Source organism: Bactrocera neohumeralis, chromosome 6, assembly GCF_024586455.1.
Source record: "Bactrocera neohumeralis isolate Rockhampton chromosome 6, APGP_CSIRO_Bneo_wtdbg2-racon-allhic-juicebox.fasta_v2, whole genome shotgun sequence".
Taxonomy (NCBI): domain Eukaryota; kingdom Metazoa; phylum Arthropoda; class Insecta; order Diptera; family Tephritidae; genus Bactrocera; species Bactrocera neohumeralis.
The window spans coordinates 11,171,724-11,191,877 of NC_065923.1; the positions used below are offsets into that span (position 1 = coordinate 11,171,724).

Consider the following 20,154-nt stretch of genomic DNA (forward strand, 5'->3'; position numbering starts at 1 on the left):
TATTATTAAACTTTCGTTATACGTAATGAAACCGTTTTCGTTTTCAGTTGACCAAATACATAGAAGGTGAAAAAATATTCTACAAAAAATTATCTTCTTGCCGCCGTGTTGTTGAATTTTCGAAAAATTGAGAAAGGTTTGGAAGCTAAAAATGTGAACACAATAATAAAAGTTGTTTTTACGTTGTATGCATAATATTTGCAACAACAGAAATGATAACATCAATCAGTGTTGGATTCAGCAATCAGAGATCCAAGAAAAGGCAGCAGCCCCAAAGAAGCATTTCCGTAGGTGTTACAAACAACAGTGGAATTACTATAAGAAATGCATTGATGACTAACATTATTACCCTTTGGTATAATAGTTTTCAAGTGTCATATAAATGCACAAAGTCTTAATAAATATAATATCTTTATTTACTTATTAACGCAGAAAGCAATGCGTTGTTCCACCATTAGGACCAATTTAACGTTTTCCGTGCCTAAAAAATGTTAGATTTACAAGATTTAAATGAGAATATTTTTATAAATGAAGTGGTGCTTACTTACCTATGTCTTTTTGTTAAATTGTTTAGCAGCGTACAGATCTTGGCCCACAAACTTCAATGAGGGACTTTGTCTCAGAAGTCCTTAAATAAATGCGCGTCGTTTTCCTATTACTTTCCATTTTTTTGTTAATTTTTTAAGTCACTTTGACAGAACATTTCAATGAGCTTTTGTGTAAAAGCTTTTAGCAAAGATTGTTACCATTTTTTAGCTTTTTTTAGCTTGTTTATTGAAATACCACAATGAAACATCATATTATTATTACCAACAAAATACTACATGTTATTCATGAACCAGAATCAACAGTTTTGTTTATTTACCACATCAATGCGAAATAATTACTGATCATGACATATTACATAGAAATCATATCATCCCTATTGGAAAACCCGACATCTTTGAATATGATATAAAGCCAACAGGATGCTTGAAATTCTTATCGTCTTTCATATACAAAAAATATGAGGGCAAAGGAATATTTTGACTAGACTTTCTTACCACTAATTGAGGCTCTCTGAATTTCATTAAGAAATGTTGCAGTCTGACCCACATATGTATGTATGTATAAGGTACAAAGTCAAGCGTGTGTTTAAGAATTCATATATGTGGTATATGAGAACTAGGGGAAGTATTGCCCACATAATATATGTTCAATTTTAGGCACGAGGTTACACTCTTACGAAATATATAATCTTTTTGAATCTCGTTTTTTTTTCGAATTGTCCGATATATGCACTATAAAGTCAACCGAAAGTTCGAAAATATGAATGCCAGGTAAATGGTAGATGAGGGAATAAATAAATAAATTAATTTAATTTTTCTCATTCTGGGCACAAGGTCCTGCTGTAATCATAAAAATATTATCTTCAAATTTGAATACTAGATCACACAAATTGACCGATATGTTCGGTAAAATACAGCCTTACGCACAGGGATCAATATGATATCTTCGTTGATTAACTCAGATGGAATTTAAACATTAATGTTCGGGTAACCTTACACACAAAATTTGGTTGAAGTCGGTCAAATAGTTCCTGAGGTATAAGATTTCTCCTAAATGCAGGCGGTGCCACATGAATTGTGCAATTTTTTTTCTCTACTCCTAAGGAGTCTTCTATACCAGCTTTGTAGTTAAATGTATTGTTTTTAGCACTTTTCAACATAACCACTATATGGAGAGTGGGCGTGGTTATTATTTGATTTTACCCATTCACATTTTTCAAAAGGACATTTCTCCGGCAAGTATGTTTGATTTAACTTGAACTGTTTGAAAAATATATACAATAACCATTTACTGGGCGGAAACTTACTTTTAAAAAATTTTGGCAAAGGACAATTTATGTTTTCACTTAACGCTGCTTTGTGGACGTGCAATAGATCGATTCTGCTCATCGGCAATACAAACCTCCATGTTCCCTTTGGATGTCGCGACAAGCAGTCACTCGGAATTTAACGAGGATATAAAGACGATGGAGAATCAGGTAAACTTAGTAAAGTGTTACCAATATTACCTGAAATCTAATCATCGTCAATTTATCATCGTTCGTTTTGATACAACGACTATACCGCTAATTCACACATGAGAACAAAGATTTTGAAACAATTTACATTTTTTTTTCATATTATTAATCCATAACCGTTTTATTATATGCAAAGGTGTCTGTACAAAACTTAAGCAGAAATGCCAGTGTTGCTCTTAATCCAGTCCAAGTAGCTGGTCACACGGGTGAAGGCAGCTGGGTATCCCTTAGCGCAGCCGGCGGCAGCACCGAATGAAGTCAAACCGATCTGTACGCCCGAAGAGGTGTCCACCAATGGGCCACCAGAGTCACCATTGCAAGTGGAAACTCCACCGGTGGTCGAAATGCAAATGTTAGATGAAGTCACAATCGAAGTTCCATAAACACTGGAGCAGACAGTGTTGGCAACCACTGGCACGTAAGCGTATTGCAAGTTAGTTGTCACACTAGTAGCTGAATCGCTGATTTTTCCCCAACCGGAGGCAACAGCTGTTGCACCAACATAGTTAGAGTAGGAGCTAGAGATAGCGGGCAAGCTGACGGGTTGTACTCTGCTGGAGTAGGAAACGGATGAGATTTTGATGAGCGAAATATCGTTCTTCAGAGTGTTGGAGTTCCAGCCTGAGTGGATGATAATGTTGCTGCTGCTTACAGTAACTGTAATTTCGGCCGATGTACGAACGGTAGCACCCAAGTAGACAGTCACGGATTGAACACTACAAAGAAATTAGAAATAAATATTTAAAAGGTACAAAAACAAAGAAATGTTTTATCTAACCCGTCAGTGCAGTGAGCAGCGGTAAGGACCCATTGGCTGCCAATCAAAGAACCACCACACCAGGCAGATGAGAGTGCGCTCAATTTCAATGAAAGTCCTACTTGATACGGGAACTGACCGGCGGAAGCGGTTTGACCATTGGTAATACGTCCTTCTAGGTTATCAGCCAACACTGGTACTTCCACTTGGCGTTGGAAGAGTACTGGTGAAGCGTAGGCAGAAGCCAAGAGTAAAGTGAAAACTACTAGGAACTTCATGTTGTGACTCTGAAGAGTTACTGATAATTTCACAGTTACTGGTTCCCTTTTTATATGAATATTGAAGGCCGATTATAAATTCGGAATAAGCTAGGGCTTTAGTTGGTGCGAAGTCTTGCGTACATACTCCCTATAAATTATAGCAATAAACCTATTGACTTATAAATCTCTGATTAAATGGAAATATTCAAGAAGCTATTGTACCTATCATAACATAGCAAACTATGCGAAATACTCACCATTATTATCAATGAAAACTGAAAAGCACTGATTGACGTACGCGATTATCGGATGTCGACACTAAATTATTTATAAAAGGTTACTGACGATAAATCTGTTTATTTCTTCAACTGTTTGTATTAGTTCTCGGAAATAGTAGGTGGGCGTAATCGAACCACTGCCACACCTACAAAACGCCGTTTAAGGAAAATCTATAAAGTGCCATAACTAAGCACTAAATTAAGATACATATAGGACTGTAATTTCGCGCGTGGGCAAACATTTTGTAAAAGTAGGCATGGCCCTTCTCTCTAAAGGGTTAAATCTATATATCTTCAAAAGCCCTCACGCTAACTCAACAAAACTTGCCGTCTTGCTTCTTCATACAATATGAAAATGGGTAAAATCAGATAATACAGGGTTTGTTCGAAAAGTAATAGGATACAATCCTTAAAAACTTTCAAAATAGGCTCCTTCTGCGTCGTTGGCGTCATTTTAGGTATTCTCCGGAATAGCCTTGAGAGCCGAGGTGCATGCTGCTTGGATCCCCTTTGTCGTCTCAAAATGCTCGGAAGATTGGCTCTTTGTCTCAGAATCATACTCAAAGATCCATGACTCATTACCAGTGATTACGTTATGTTCAAGTGCTCCGGCACAATGTCATGAACCACAGATTTTGATAAATTTAACATCTGGGCAATTAAGCGAATACTTAGTTAACAGTCTGAGTTCGAAACTTTGCGCACACGAGTCACATTGTCGGTGTTTGTCGAAGTCGCAGGTCTCCCAGCACAGTCTCCATCAGCGACCTCTTCCCGGCCCTGCTTGATTATATCAAACGGTTCTACACGAACACTCCTTCTCTGATCATAAATACATTAGTTGTAGCTTGGGCGTGGTACGATGGGAGTACAGAACTTATAGGATCTTCAGGAATACCAATTAGGACATATATTGCAGGAAGCTTCGATCAGCTTTTCCAATCGCGACTGACAAGGACTCGATCCTATCCATGAGTGCGGTTGATGAGCTCTTTGAGGTTTTGCTCTGTTTGTAAAACTACTCTTGAAGTACTTGCGCCCAGAAAACTCAGAAAGGCATAGGGAAACCTCTTTCGTAGACAGTGGAGCTAACGGATACCTTCGAGCAGAATTTTTTCCAATAAAACCCACGTCTAATGACGTTTGGCGGCTTTATAAGGCGGGAATGCCTATATACAATTCCGAATAAAAGAAAACTAGGAAAGCCTCGTGGATAGCCTTCTGCGGAAGTGTAAAGGGCTTTGACGAGTCTTCACGCTTTAAGCGCATTCTGAAGAAAGTTCTACTCCACAGGGGTATCTGAGAAATGCGGATAGTGGTTGGACCGCGAGATGCGAGGAGCCGTTGAAACTAATCCTCAATGCTTCTTTCCGTTGAACCATTTCGCCGAAGAAATGCCACTAGCGGAGTTTCGAGCTTATCTGAACACATTCAAAGATTTCAAGTCCCCGGTCCCTGATGGTATCATACCGGTGCAACTGCAGTGGACCGTTAAGTTATTGTGCAGCTGGCTCGCCCCCATCCACGCGAACTGTGTTAGATTAGGCCAAGTCCGAAGGCCCACGGACTAGTTAAGGTTACATTTATACCAAAGACCGGAAAGGGCTCTCAAGTCAGTGCCTAGGACTTCAGCTCATTATCCTATCCTCGTTTTTTATTAAATTATTTGACAGACTAAAAACTAACTATATTAGGAGTAGAATACCGAGAGATAAGCTGTTAAGTGCCCAGAATGTCTACATCAAAGGCAGATCGGTCGACACCCTTTTATGATGTAGTGTCATGGCTGGAAGGAGCCCTTGTGTATAAGGAATTTGCTGTACGCATCTTTCTCCAGTACTAAAACGTTCCGGAAAGTAAAAAGGGGAATCTCGAAGGGTGGGGTACCTTCCCACTCTTTTGGTTTTTTGTGGTTAATGACCTTCTCATAGAACTTGAAGAACGATGCTGTCGGGTTATAGCCTACGCTGACGATGTTATTCTTTTCGTTAAAGTAAAGTTCCTAAATGCCGTCTATGCGGTAACCGAAGGAGATCGTTAGGACGAAGCTGCGCACTACTGTAACGTTGTTCAGATAGAAGTAGCTGCTAGCATGGTAACACGAGACGTAGGCCTACGAATTACAGCTCCTTTCAGGGGGTGATCATTCACTTCGACAACTGCGCGCTAATATTAGCTCTGAGCTCGCTAACTTTGTGCTTAAAACAAGTCAAAGAGTGTCTGTGCTCATTAGAAGCAGCTACTTTATTATCAAACTCGTTTGGATGTCTGGTCACAGTGGAATCGCTGACAATTGCAACGGCGATGAGCTTGTCTGATGGGCCCCTTACTGCGCTCACATCTGAATAGGACCGAGTTGGGTATCCGTTGGCGTATTGCATTCCTGTACTCGCGTGCGCGTTCGCATAGCATATGCTGGTCGAAGATCAGCTCTTGTGCGACTACAAGATATCTTTGGCCCAAACTAGAATATAGGAGATCTACTGAACTACTTGCCTCGAGAAAAGTTCATTTCGGCGCAAACGTAGGAGTTCTTACTGGATACTGTCCAATAGGCATCCATGCGGTAAGGCTGATAATCTTGGCTAATGAATATGAAAGAAATTGGTTAAATGCTGTTTTCCTCATATACCCATTACATTAAATTTAGCATATTTAGTTCAGTTTAAATTACATATAACTATTCTATTTCATGAAGGATTTGAATTTAATAGAAAAATCTAGGACATGAAGCAAAAGATAGTAGTGGAACTAAGAGAGCCTATGACCTACTTATATTAAAAGTTATAAGATTCACAAAATTCACTGTTTCTTCGAATAATGGATTTTTTAATATACCTGAATTTATGCCTGAAAAAATAAGCTTTAAACATTGAGCATTTCGAGAGTTTCTAATCTTCTGTTCATCCGATCTAAGCCATCCTTTACTTGTGTAGTATAGCTAAGCCGCAACACTAATCATGTGGAAGAAATGCTTATTATATACACCAACCGGTAACCTTATTTAATTTCATTGAGTATCATGGGATAAAAAAACACATGGGATTTAATTCTTCAACTGTATTTAATGCATAACCAAATCGATTCGATACAAAACTTAAGCAGAAATGCCAGTGTTGCTCTTAATCCAGTCCAAGTAGCTGGTCACACGGGTGAAGGCAGCTGGGTATCCCTTAGCGCAGCCGGCGGCAGCACCGAATGAAGTCAAACCGATCTGTACGCCCGAAGAGGTATCGACCAATGGGCCACCAGAGTCACCATTGCAAGTGGAAACTCCACCGGTGGTCGAAATGCAAATGTTAGATGAAGTCACAATCGAAGTTCCATAAACATTGGAGCAGACAGTGTTGGCAACCACTGGCACGTAAGCGTATTGCAGATTAGTTGTCACACCAGTAGCTGAATCGCTGATTTTTCCCCAACCGGAGGCAACAGCTGTTGCACCAACATAGTTAGAGTAGGAGCTAGAGATGGCGGGCAAGCTGACGGGTTGTACTCTGCTGGAGTAGGAAACAGCTGAGATTTTGATGAGCGAAATATCGTTCTTCAGAGTGTTGGAGTTCCAGCCTGAGTGGATGATAATGTTGCTACTGCTTACGGTAACTTTAATTTCGGCCGATGTACGAACGGTTGCACCCAAGTAGACAGTCACGGATTGAACACTACAAAGAAATTAGAAATAAATAAAAGAACAAAAACAAAGAAATATTTTTAACCAACCCGTCAGTGCAGTGAGCAGCGGTAAGGACCCATTGGCTGCCAATCAAAGAACCACCACACCAGGCAGATGAGAGTGCGCTCAATTTCAACGAAAGTCCTACTTGATACGGGAACTGACCGGCGGAAGCGGTTTGACCATTGGTAATACGTCCTTCTAGGTAATCAGCCAAGACTGGTACTTCCAATTGGCGTTGGAAGAGTACTGGTGAAGCGTAGGCAGAAGCCAAGAGCAAAGTGAAAACTACTAGGAACTTCATGTTGTGACTCTGAAGAGTTACTGATAATTTCACAGTAAATATTCCCCTTTTTATAGGAGTTCTGGAAGACGTTGAAATCTGAATAATTTAGGAGCTTTAAGTGAGACAATTAATTCTGATTATTTATTTCGAGTTAAGGAGTGTGCGTTAGAGGCGCGTGTGTACGAATTTAAATATGCACCTTATAAATTATGGCCATAAACCCATTGACTTATCAATTTTTGTTTATAGTCAAATATTGGAGAACTTATTGTACTTATCATAACATAGTAAACTAACTAAAAAAGTTATGTTTATGTTATCGCCATGTCTTAATTTAAACTGCCTGTCTAGGCATTATTGTCGTCTGCAAGTCTCAAGTCACTGCATGACGTATGCTATACCATAAATCTTTTAGAGGTAAGCCAATATTTATAGATAAGTTTTTAATATATTTGAATGTTATTAATTGTTTTTTGTATGTATGTGGTATACGTGCCTACTCGACACTCTGAAGAGGTTGACATTGCGGAGGAGAGAAATTTGCCAATTCCAACGCCTTTATAATAATAACAGGGATTCCGAGTAGATGTAGCTTTTTCCATATCCTTTTTTTGACAGATATCGCGTGAGCCGTGTTAAACTGTCATGTTATTTTTGTTCAGTATGGTTAGGCATTTCATCGTAGAAAGACCTACGCCTGAACAACGTTTACGAGCGTGTTTCGCTCAACTTTTGGTCTGCATAATCGGCTAAGCGTACTATGCGCAACACCATCACCCATCTTAACACCCAGCAATCATTATTGGATAACATTCGACCGATTAAGACACGTCTTGCACGCAGTGAAGAAAATATAGCAGCCATAGCTGAGAGTGTACATGAGGACCGTGAAGAGTCGATTCGGCGCCGTTCGCAGCAACTCGGACTGATATATGGAAAGACTTGGCACATTTTACTTCGAGATCTTAAATTAAAAGCGCATAAAAGTCAGTTTGTGCAAGAACTGCAGCTGCTCGATCTTCCCAAGCGACATCGCTTCGATATATTGCCTATCGAGAAATTCCATGAAGATCCAAAGTTCTCGAACGAAATTTTGTTCTGCGATGAAGCCCATTTCTGGCTCAATGGGGATGTAAACAAGAACAATTGGCGCATTTGGGATAAAGAGCAACCTGAAGAGATTCAAGAGCTGCCATTTCATTCAAAAAAAACGGGAAAAAAACAAAGGGGTGGTTTGTGGGGCGGTGGAATCATCGGTCCATATTTCTTCAAAAATGATGCCGGTGAGAACGTAACCGTCAATGGCGACCGTTATCGTGCCATGATAACCGACTATTTGATGCCTGAAATTGAAACTCGTGATTTCTGCGACATTTGGTTTCAACAAGATGGCACCACTTCCCTAGCGAAGCATCAATCAATGGATTTATTTAGAGAACACGTCGGCGAGCATATAATTTCACGTTTTGGGCCGTTCGATTGGCCGTCAAGATTGTGTGATATCAGACCGTTTGACTCTTTCTTGTGGTGAAAGGTCAAAAAAGTCTTGCGCTATTTTTATTGAATTTTTGTTTTTTATTGAAATTGAAATGAATTTTTGATGACTCATGCCCAGCTCTTGACCGATGGTACGGCTGCTATTATGCCGGTCTCTTTCGACCAATTCAGCGATTCTATCGCAATTTTCGACGACAGGCCTTCCGGAGCGTGGCGCATCTTCGACCACTTCTACACCAGAACGAAAACGTTGAAACCATCGTTGTGCGGTGGAAATGGAAACTGTATCGGGTCCATAAACTGTACAAATTTTATTGGCGGCTTGAGATGAATTTTTGCCTTTATCGTAGTAGTACTGTAAAATATGCCGTATTTTCTCTTTATTTTGCTCCATGTTTGCGACGCTATAACTCACGAACGACTTAAAAGAAACGACAATCAATCAAACACGTGTTAGCGCGTCCAAAAAGGTATAGCATGACCCGATGCGACGAATAAAACTAGAACTACGCGCTTTCAGCGCCAACTAGCGAAAATACCGCAAGACTTTTTTGACAATCCATTATATGCGGACAATCCCGCTTCGGTGCAAGCCTTGGAGCAAAACATCGTGGGGGTCATTCGCCAGTTATCAGTCGAAATGCTCGAATGAGTCTTCGAAACTCAACGAATGATTGATCAGAGACGTAGCCGTGGCCAAAATTTAAAAGAGATAATTTTCAAAAAAATATTAACAAATAATGTTTTTTGGAATGATATTAAATATTCCCCAATATATTTTAAGTTTCTGTGTTTTTTCTTTAAAAAAATGGGTAACTTCGAAATGGGTCACTCTTTATAACGTCGGTAACCAAACAAAGATATGGTGTAATACACAGAGATCAATTGGGCTACAAAATTCGAATTTTGCATTCTTGAAGGTCACAGAATCGAAAGAGATATGGACATAAGATATACTGAACCAGACAAATTTCAATAAATCAGATTAGACACTTCCAAGTTTGGAGTTTAATAGTCACTTTGAGGCGCACCATGTACATATCAGCCATCTCGTGCCTCCCGTGGTATAAAACCCACATACAAACTTATATATATTCTACTCTCTTTCATTTAATTCTGATGAGCTGCGTACTTTATGAACAAAATACTTACGGGGTCTGAACATATAAAATGGACAAATCATTACAATAATTCCTCGTTTAGGAGAAGTAGTCTGCATGAAACCACTTCCAAATGTTTTTGAACCTACACTGATATGATAGATAGATAGATTTTTGGCCGGAATTGGATGATATGGACTTGCACAGTAGATGGACGGCGCCACAAGCCACATAGCGAATGTCACAATCGATTTATTGAAAACCAAGTTTGTTAAACGTGTTATCTCACGAAATGGCCCAGTCAACTGGCCGCCTCGGTCGTGCGATTTGACGGCGTTAGACTATTTCCTTTGCGACTAAGTCAAGTCCATGGTCTATGCCAACAAGCTAGCGACGATTAGTGAACTTCGTACGAATATCGAACGTGAAACTACAGCAGTATCGGCCGATTTGTGCTTAAAAATTGTCGAAAATTGGGTTCAGCGTCTGGACTTCTGCTAGCGCGCCCGTGGTGGTCAAACAAAAAAAATCGAGTTTAATTCATTGAATGTACTTTGACAGGAAAAAGGAATTTCACTTATATCCCAAACCGTTTTTTGTAGTGTTCTTATTGACAAACCCATTACATATTTTGGGAAAAATCTTTGCACAAATTGTGCCTTTAAGGTATGTCATCTCAACTCTTAAAACTATAACAAGGATGTAAATTCGAATAAAAGCTGTTTTAATATAAAATTTTAAAATACCTGAAAATATGACTCTGGCTTTGAAATACAAAACAAATGTTAATCATGTGGACGAAATGCCTATTATATACACCAGGTTACTTATTTAGTTTCGTACATTATGATCGGATAAAAAAACACATGGGATTTAATTCTTCAACTGTATTTAATGCATATCCAAAACGATTCGATACAAAACTTAAGCAGAAATGCCAGTGTTGCTCTTAATCCAGTCCAAGTAGCTGGTCACACGGGTGAAGGCAGCTGGGTATCCCTTAGCGCAGCCGGCGGCAGCACCGAATGAAGTCAAACCGATCTGTACGCCCGAAGAGGTGTCGACCAATGGGCCACCAGAGTCACCATTGCAAGTGGAAACACCACCGGTGGTCGAAATGCAAATGTTAGATGAAGTCACAATCGAAGTTCCATAAACATTGGAGCAGACAGTGTTGGCAACCACTGGCACGTAAGCGTATTGCAAATTAGTTGTCACACTAGTAGCTGAATCGCTGATTTTTCCCCAACCGGAGGCAACAGCTGTTGCACCAACATAGTTAGAGTAGGAGCTAGAGATGGCGGGCAAGCTGACGGGTTGTACTCTGCTGGAGTAGGAAACAGCTGAGATTTTGATGAGCGAAATATCGTTCTTCAGAGTGTTGGAGTTCCAGCCTGAGTGGATGATAATGTTGCTGCTGCTTACGGTAACTGTAATTTCGGCCGATGTGCGAACGGTAGCACCCAAGTAGACAGTCACGGATTGAACACTGCAAAGAAATTAGAAATAAATAAAAGAACAAAAACAAAAAAAATTTTTTAACTAACCCGTCAGTGCAGTGAGCAGCGGTAAGGACCCATTGGCTGCCAATCAAAGAACCACCACACCAGGCAGATGAGAGGGCACTCAATTTCAATGAAAGTCCAACTTGATACGGGAACTGACCGGCGGAAGCGGTTTGACCATTGGTAATACGTCCTTCGAGGTTATCAGCCAACACTGGTACTTCCACTTGGCGTTGGAAGAGTACTGGTGAAGCGTAGGCAGAAGCCAAGAGCAAAGTGAAAACTACTAGGAACTTCATGTTGTGACTCTGAAGAGTTACTGATAATTTCACAGTTACTGGTTCCCTTTTTATATGAATATTGAAGGCCGGTTATAAATTCGGAATAAGTTAGGGTTTTAGTTGGTGTGATGTCTTGCGTACATACTCCCTATAAATTATAGCAATAAACCTATTGACTTATAAATCTCTGATTAAATGGAAATATTCAAGAAGCTATTGTACCTATCATAACAAAGCAAACTATGCGAAATACTCACCATTATTATCAATGAAAACTGAAAAGCACTGATTGACGTACGCGATTATCGGATGTCGAAACTAAATTATTTATAAAAGGTTACTGACGATAGGTCTGTTTTTTTGTTCGATTGTTTATATTAATACTCGGAAATAGTAGGTGGGCGTAATCGGACCACTGCCACGCCCACAAAACGCCATTTAAGGAAAGCCAACTAAGAGCCTTAACTAAGCACTAAATCGTCGTAGCAGGGGGCACCTGCGAGCAAAAATTTTGAAAAAGTAGACATGACCCTGCTCTCTAAACGATTTAATGTATATATTTTCGAAATCACTCACGCTAACTCAACCAAACTTGCTGAGAAGACCCTCTTGCTTCTTCATACAATGTGAAAATGGGTAAAATCAGATAATAATAGTGCCCACTCTTCATTTAAAACGTATGTTGAAAATAACTAAAAGTGCGATATTTCACTGAATAAATGAGCCACCATCCTATATCACAGGAATTACTTGACCAATTTCAGCGAAATTAGGTATGTGAGGTTACCCAACCTAACAACTTATACAATCACGCCTACTTTCCCTATAACAAACTCAAAAATTCCATCTGATTCTTTTAAATTCCATCTGATTCTATCAGAGAATATGCAAGAAACTGTGATAAAATTCTGAAAGAATGGATGAAATCTACAAAAGTAATGAAAACAAGATTCTTTCGCAGCCAACACTTTGGTAAATTTACATCCTAACTTGATTAACTCTTAAGTGACTGAATTACAATTTTTTTTAAATTTTCTCCACGTTTCATTTTTATTAAAATTTTTCCTATAACTATTTGCGTATTGTCGGTAAGGAGACTGAGGGTGGATTTAATACGGATATGATGAATTCTATGCTTTTATACGCAAAAAGGAGCCATTTGTAGAAGTTCACGCAAGTGAGGAAAGTTCTCTTCTCGCCATTCACTTGGGAGTGGCCAAAAACGATTCTTTTACATATGACTCAAGCAGCTCACGACTTCCGGTCTTTGACCAAGTATACTCTGGGTAGCCTAAGAACATCTGTTTGAAGGCGAGCTAAAGTAAGAAGGCGAAATATCCTCTACACAGGGTTGTGCACTGGGTTTGGGACCAGCCACGTAAAAAACACCCCCAATGAATAAGTTTAAACAGCTTCCGATGATCTCCGCAAAACTAATACGGCTGTGTAAACTGATGTTGAGCAACACTAAAAGCTCCGTCAGGATCGGGAAGGACCTCTCCGAGCCGTTCGATACCAAACGAGGTTTCAGACAAGGAGGAAATAATTCGAGCTGCAGAACTAAACCGGTACAATCTTCTATAAGAGTGTACAAATGAGTCTGGCAGTGAACGAGGGTAAGACGAAACATCTTCTCTCATCAAACAAACAGTCGTCGCACTCGCGACTCTTCTCTCACGTCAATGTTGACAGTCATAACTAAGAAGTTAATTTCGTCTGTTTAGGAACCACTATAAACACCACCAACAATGTCAGCCTGGAAATCCAACGCAGGATAACTCTTGCCAACATGTGCTACTTACTGAGTAGGAAATTGAGAAGTAAAGTCCTCTCTCGACGAACAAAAACCTAACTCTATAAGTCACTCATAATTCACGTCTTGCTATATGGTGCAGAGGCTTGGACGATGACAGCAACCGATGAGTCGACGTTACGAGTTTTCGAGAGAAGAATTCTGCGAAAATTTATGGTCCTTTGCGCATTGGCCACGGCGAATATCGCAGTCGATGGAACGATGAGCTGTATAAGATATACGACGACATTGACATAGTTCAGCGAATTAAAAGACAACGGCTACGCTGGCTAGGTCATGTCGTCCGAATGGACGAAAACACTTCATCTCTGAAAGTATTCGACGCTTGGAATATCCAATTGGCGCTACGTAGCGAAAAGAAGAAACGGCTGGTGCGCTGTTGTTAACTCGGTTATAATCGCACGCCAGTAAAGAAGAAGAAGAATATACGCAAAAAGGTCCAAAGCCCTCTAACCATAATAAATTTTATTACAAACAAGCCGATTTGATTAAAAAAAATATATACAGAAGATATAAAATCAAGAGCACATTCAATATTTGAATGAGTAAATTCGCTTTAAAACATAAAAACTTGGTTTAGGTATTCAGGGCAGGATACAAATTTTTTTTTTGTGTGTTCGGCTACGCCCAAACTTAGCGCATTCTAGCTGGTTTTTTAATCGCTGGTGCATGTTGGCATACTTCCACAAAGGTATTGTATTTTTTACTTTAACTAGTTCATATGTAGCAAGTACCAAATCACGAAATTAGACAAATGTAATCGGCTAAAAAGTATAGGGAAAGAGCGAGTTAATGACACCTTTGGTATTATTGGTATTCGTAAAAATCTCATCTGGAAGGCCGGAATGCAGAATTTATAGAAACTTCAGAAATACCAATTGGGATGTATATAACAGGAAGCTTCGATCAGTTCTTCCAACCGCGCCTGATAAGAACTCGATCCTATCAGCGAATGTGATTGAGTAGCTTGTCGAGGTTTTCAGCTCTATTTGTATGACTACTCTTGAAAGTTCTTGCCTCCAGAAAATACAGAAAGGCATAGGTAAGCCTCTTTGGTGGACATTGGAGCTAACGGATATCAGATTTTCGAGCAGAAGGCTTTTGAATAAATCCCATAAAAGAGGGGCTAATGACGTTGGGAAGATTTATAAGGGTTCATGGAGAGCTTCAGCGGAAGTGTAGAGGGCTCTCTCGAGTCTTCACGCTTTAGGCGCATTCTGACGAAAAGACCTATTCCCTTGGGGCATCTGAGAAATGCGAGTAGTGGTTGGACCACGAGCTACAAGGAGTTGTTGACAATAATACTTAATGGTCACTTTCCGTTGAACCATTCCGCTGAAGAAATTCCACTGGCGGAGTTTCGATCTTATCTGAACCGCAGACTGGTTAAGGTTGCGTTAAGGAAGGAGCTCTCAAGTCGGTGCCAAGAATTTCAGCCCTATTAGCCAACCCTCGTTTCGTTTGAGAGACTAAAAAAATATGCACATTAGGAGGAGAATACCGAGAGGTAAACTGTTAAGTGCCTAGCATGCCTACATCAAAGGCTGGTCGGCCGACGTTGCGTTCACGATGTAGTGTCATGGCAGAGCCCTTATGCGAAGGGAATTTGCTGTAGGCACCTTTCTCTATATCTAAATGGCCTTCAACAATACTATATCTTATGAATAGCTTAGGGTAGTACTAAGACGTCTCGAGTGGTAAAAAAGGGAATCCTGCAGGGTTGGGTACCTTCCCTACACTTTTGGATTTTGGTGGTTAACGACCTACTCATAGAACTTGAAGAACGAGGCTTTCGTGTGATAGGCTACGCTGACGGTGTTGTTCTTATAGTTAAAGGTAAACGAAAGAAGAGAGAGATGTAAGGTGATCATTCACTTCTACAGCAGAGCGGCATAAAACTAGTCAAAGAGTCTATGTCCTCATTAGAAATAGCATCAAGGTACTTCATCATCAAACTCGTTTGGGTGTCTGGTCACAGTGGAATCGCTGGTGACTGCAACGCCGATGAGTTTGCCAGAGGAACACCCTTACTACGCTCACATCTGTATGGAACCGAGTTGAATCCCTATTGGCGTCTTGCGTTCCTATACTGAACCAATGGATTCCGTGTCCGCTTAGCATACGTTTGTGTAAGATCAGGTCTTGTGCGACTACGAGACCTCTTTGGCCTAAAATATAGGATACTTGCCTGGAGCAAAGTTCATTTCGCCGCAATCGTAGGAGTTCTTACTGGACACTGTGCAATAGGCATCCATGCGGTAAGACTAATAATCTTGGCGAACGCTGGTTGCCGAAGTTGTATGGACGAGAGTAAGTGGAAACATCTATGCACTTTCTACTCAATTGTTCTGAGGCTGAAGAATCTCGGTAGTCTTATCTTCGGAAAACCATTAGACATAGTCGAAATGGTCATCAACGTCTCAACAAATTTGTTATAGGAAAATTAAATGATGTTATGAATGTGTGAAATAGGACCACAAATTTTTCCAGCTTTCATATATTTCTAGCATTGATATTCCTTATTCTAGCAGACTTTATCCTGAATATGTCGTCAAAGCGTGAGCAACATACATATCAATAAATTTGCGTGGAAGCATCGGTCCAGGCCTTCTTCTAGCGTAAAGATATCCGATAGAGTGTTTTGGATCCATTTAGACTTGTCACCTGACCTTGAACGTTTTCTGTTGTTCAATATGTGAGATATACTATATCAATCAAATTAGATGGAAAGCTTTTCCCAGAAATTATGCTGCTTTCATAATGAGTATGAAAGAAATTGGTTGAATGCTGTTTTCCTCATATACCCATTACATTAAATATAGCATATTTAGTTCAGTTTAAATCACATATATTTATTAGATTTCAAAAGGATTTGATTTTAATATAAAAATCTTGAACATGAAGCAAAAGATAGTAGTGGAACTAAGAGAGCCTGCGACCTACTTATATTAAAAGTTATAAGATTCTCAAAATGATTGTAATCCATTCACTGTTTCTTCGAATAATGGATTTTTTAATATACCTGAATTTATGCCTGAAAAAATAAGCTGTAATAGTTGAACATTTCGAGAGTAAATAATCTTCTGTTCATCCGACCTAAGCCGTTCTTTACTTGTGTAGTATAGCTAAGCCGGAACACTAATCATGCGGAAGAAATGCCTATTATATACACCAACCGGTAACCTTATTTAATTTCTTACAGTATCATGGGGTAAAAAAACACATGGGATTTAATTCTTCAACTGTATTTAATGCATAACCAAATCGATTCGATACAAAACTTAAGCAGAAATGCCAGTGTTGCTCTTAATCCAGTCCAAGTAGCTGGTCACACGGGTGAAGGCAGCTGGGTATCCCTTAGCGCAGCCGGCGGCAGCACCGAATGAAGTCAAACCGATCTGTACGCCTGAAGAGGTGTCGACCAATGGGCCGCCAGAGTCACCATTGCAAGTGGAAACTCCACCGGTGGTCGAAATGCAAATGTTAGATGAAGTCACAATCGAAGTTCCATAAACACTGGAGCAGACAGTGTTGGCAACCACTGGCACGTAAGCGTATTGCAAGTTAGTTGTCACACTAGTAGCTGAATCGCTGATTTTTCCCCAACCGGAGGCAACAGCTGTTGCACCAACATAGTTAGAGTAGGAGCTAGAGATGGCGGGCAAGCTGACGGGTTGTACTCTGCTGGAGTAGGAAACGGATGAGATTTTGATGAGGGAAATATCGTTCTTCAAAGTGTTGGAGTTCCAGCCTGAGTGGATGATAATGTTGCTGCTGCTTACGGTAACTGTAATTTCGGCCGATGTACGAACGGTAGCACCCAAGTAGACGGTCACGGATTGAACACTACAAAGAAATTAGAAATAAATAAAAGAACAAAAACAAAGAAATTTTTTTAACTAACCCGTCAGTGCAGTGAGCAGCGGTAAGGACCCATTGGCTGCCAATCAAAGAACCACCACACCAGGCAGATGAGAGTGCGCTCAATTTCAATGAAAGTCCAACTTGATAGGGGAACTGACCGGCGGAAGCGGTTTGACCATTGGTAATGCGTCCTTCTAGGTTATCAGCCAACACTGGAACTTCCACTTGGCGTTGGAAGAGTACTGGTGAAGCGTAGGCAGAAGCCAAGAGCAAAGTGAAAACTACTAGGAACTTCATGTTGTGACTCTGAAGAGTTACTGATAATTTCACAGTTACTGGTTCCCTTTTTATATGAATATTGGACGGTTATAAATTCGGAATAAGCTAGGGCTTTAGTTGGTGTGAAGTTTTGCGTACATACTCCCTATAAATTATAGCAATAAAACTATTGACTTATAAATCTCTGATTAAATGGAAATATTCAAGAAGCTATTGTACCTATCATAACATAGCAAAAATTTGCGAAATATTCGGCATTATTATCAATGAAAACTGGAAATCACGTAACATAAATCACTTATAAAAGGTTCGACTGTTTATTTTATTATTATTTCTTATATCGGTCAATGTAATTAACCAGACTTTCTCCAATACATGTTCTTTTGTGGTTTTGCTCCCCCAGATATGAGATCGATTTTGGATATATTTGTACGAAAAGTGCATAAAACAATCAATTGTTTTTTTCGATTAGCTCTCTTTTATATTTTAAATGATAAATATATTTATTTATGTCAGTGGTATTTAGAAAAAAAGAATACATGGAAGAAAACAGACAAAAACATGATATTTCATTAAAAATGTGTTTTAATTTTGACAATATCTTTGTTTAAGGATCGCGCGATAATCAAAGTCAATCATGTTTAATACGTTTATTACCAACAAAATAAGTGATTTGGACATAAAAACAAGAGCAACTTCAATATTCGTATACCCTCTCAGCATATCGGTCAATATGTGATTTTAAAATTCGTAGCGGATCCTTTCCTCTTAGTTATATGCTTGTATGATTAAAACGTGTGGAATCGTGTCAATATATCATTTATGATTGAAATGTAATTTTAGTAATATAAAGAAAATATATTCGAACTTTCGGCATGAAGTAGTCGGATGATTCCACTGTTGATTTTATCTCTTCAGGTTGTTCTTCGTCCCAAATGCATTTTATACATCGGTCAAAAAACGCTCAACGTGGAAAAAAACACTGAACAAAAAAATCATTTGTCAATTATATATTTATACAACTGTTTGAAAATAAGTTAAGAAATATATAAAAAAAAAAATCGCTGAACAAAATTTTGCTCGGAAACCGCTAATCATTTGGGATCATAAATCCATAGAGAGAAGTGATGTCGCTTGAGAAGGTCTTGCAAAAGCTGTACTTTGTATGCTTTCAATTTAAGATCTTGAAGTAAAATTCCGCGAACTCTCTCTCTTGAACAAAAATAACATAATAGCTTGAGACGACTCACGCGTAATCTCTCAAACAAAAGGCTATTGAAAAAGTTCTTCTACTTGGATGATCAGTTAGTTTGGTCTAATTAGGGTTGTTATAACAGCTATCTATTTATTCCACCAATTGAACTAATATAGAAAAAAAGTAGAAAAGATCAGGCAAGCGCAATTCAAAGCAATATTTGATATTTACATTCCCTTTCTTTACGCGTTAAATTCTAACAGAAGCCCTGCCAGCTATAAGCGGTTCAGACTTACAGACATCTGCGTTTGATTAAAAATAAGATTATAATCATTGCAGAGAGTATAAATTTTTCGCGAACAGTTTTATGAATAAGCATAGTCTAATCGACTAGGTCATAAAATTTTTTAATAAATTCTGCCATATGCATACAACATAATCTCCTTAGAACACTTCAATTACTTAGTTATATAAATACTTTTAGCCAAACTATCAATAATTGATCGAACAATTCGAACTCAAATCCATTAACTTATCAACACAGTGCACATATTTATACATATATATTTGTATTATACATATTTATATTCATTCATAGACATATAAATACTTGAAGTCAATACACAACAATGATATAGGTTATTTCACAACGTTACGTAATAAATGAAACAAACTGTCAAATTTTCATCTTTCATATATCCTTTATTCAGGGACTTTGAATGTAAAATAATGAGATTTCTAAGACCTTCTTGGGGTGATTAAATTAAGGAAATATTTGTGAACATACATATGTACGTATTAAACGGCCTACCGATAATTTTCTAGAAAGTAGAAATACATATGCATAGGCTTATATTTAGATTGTTTAGGTAAGTTCTAAGATTTTACAACGCCTCTTTGGTTCTTCTATAACTGAAAGCAAGGGTCTATTGCTATGTTTTATTTTTATAAAGTTTCTCTTCTTCAGATCTTCATATTATACGAAAGGATGAAAAGTTTTCTGTTTCGGTGATCAATTGAGAGATTATGGATTGCTTTGAGGGGTGTATTTATGTCTGAATTTAAAATTCAAAAAGCGTAATAAAAATAACTCTCCGTATACCCGGCATTTCAAGATAAAGGTGTGATAGGTTAGACTGCGTTCACACACGGACTCTTTGGCCGCTCTTTATCAGCAAATTTACCTTTTTGATTTCACCCATTGCTTCCACACAAGCGACATGAGTCAGTTCGACATTTTTCTGTATTCTCTTTCATATCTGAACTTCTGGTGTCCTTCAAGTAAGCAAGGCAAAAAAATA

The 20,154-nt window shown here is 38.9% G+C and overlaps 1 protein-coding gene across 9 annotated transcripts; it reads right to left on the reverse strand.

Annotated features, from left to right (window-relative positions):
- Positions 1-2,137: 2,137 nt before the first annotated feature.
- Positions 2,138-17,709, reverse strand: LOC126761498 (serine protease 1-like). 9 transcript variants are annotated; one of them, XM_050477752.1, is made up of 3 exons: positions 17,578-17,709; positions 2,844-3,001; positions 2,138-2,781 (listed from the first exon to the last, which is right to left on the reverse strand). In XM_050477752.1, exons 1-3 carry the CDS (start codon positions 17,674-17,676, stop codon positions 2,217-2,219), a joined length of 822 nt encoding a protein of 273 aa, XP_050333709.1. In that variant the 5' UTR covers positions 17,677-17,709; the 3' UTR covers positions 2,138-2,216. The 9 variants fall into 9 exon arrangements, with proteins under 9 accessions (XP_050333709.1, XP_050333715.1, XP_050333712.1 ...); XM_050477758.1 differs by lacking the exon at positions 2,844-3,001 and adding an exon at positions 16,930-17,361 and having other exon boundaries at positions 2,138-2,349; positions 17,420-17,709; XM_050477755.1 differs by lacking the exons at positions 2,844-3,001; positions 17,578-17,709 and adding exons at positions 6,740-7,022; positions 7,081-7,369 and having other exon boundaries at positions 2,138-2,498.
- Positions 17,710-20,154: the final 2,445 nt, after the last annotated feature.

Bases quoted from the DNA above. Each gene is read 5' to 3' on its own strand.
- LOC126761498 (XM_050477752.1), bottom strand. From the start codon at position 17,676: ATGAAGTTCCTAGTAGTTTTCACTTTGCTCTTGGCTTCTGCCTACGCT. The intron at 3,002-17,577 runs CTAGAAGGACGC...TTGGCTGATAAC, and splicing joins TTCCAGTGTTGGCTGATAAC to CTAGAAGGACGTATTACCAA. The intron at 2,782-2,843 runs GTTAGATAAAAC...ATTTCTTTGTAG, and splicing joins GCTGCTCACTGCACTGACGG to TGTTCAATCCGTGACTGTCT.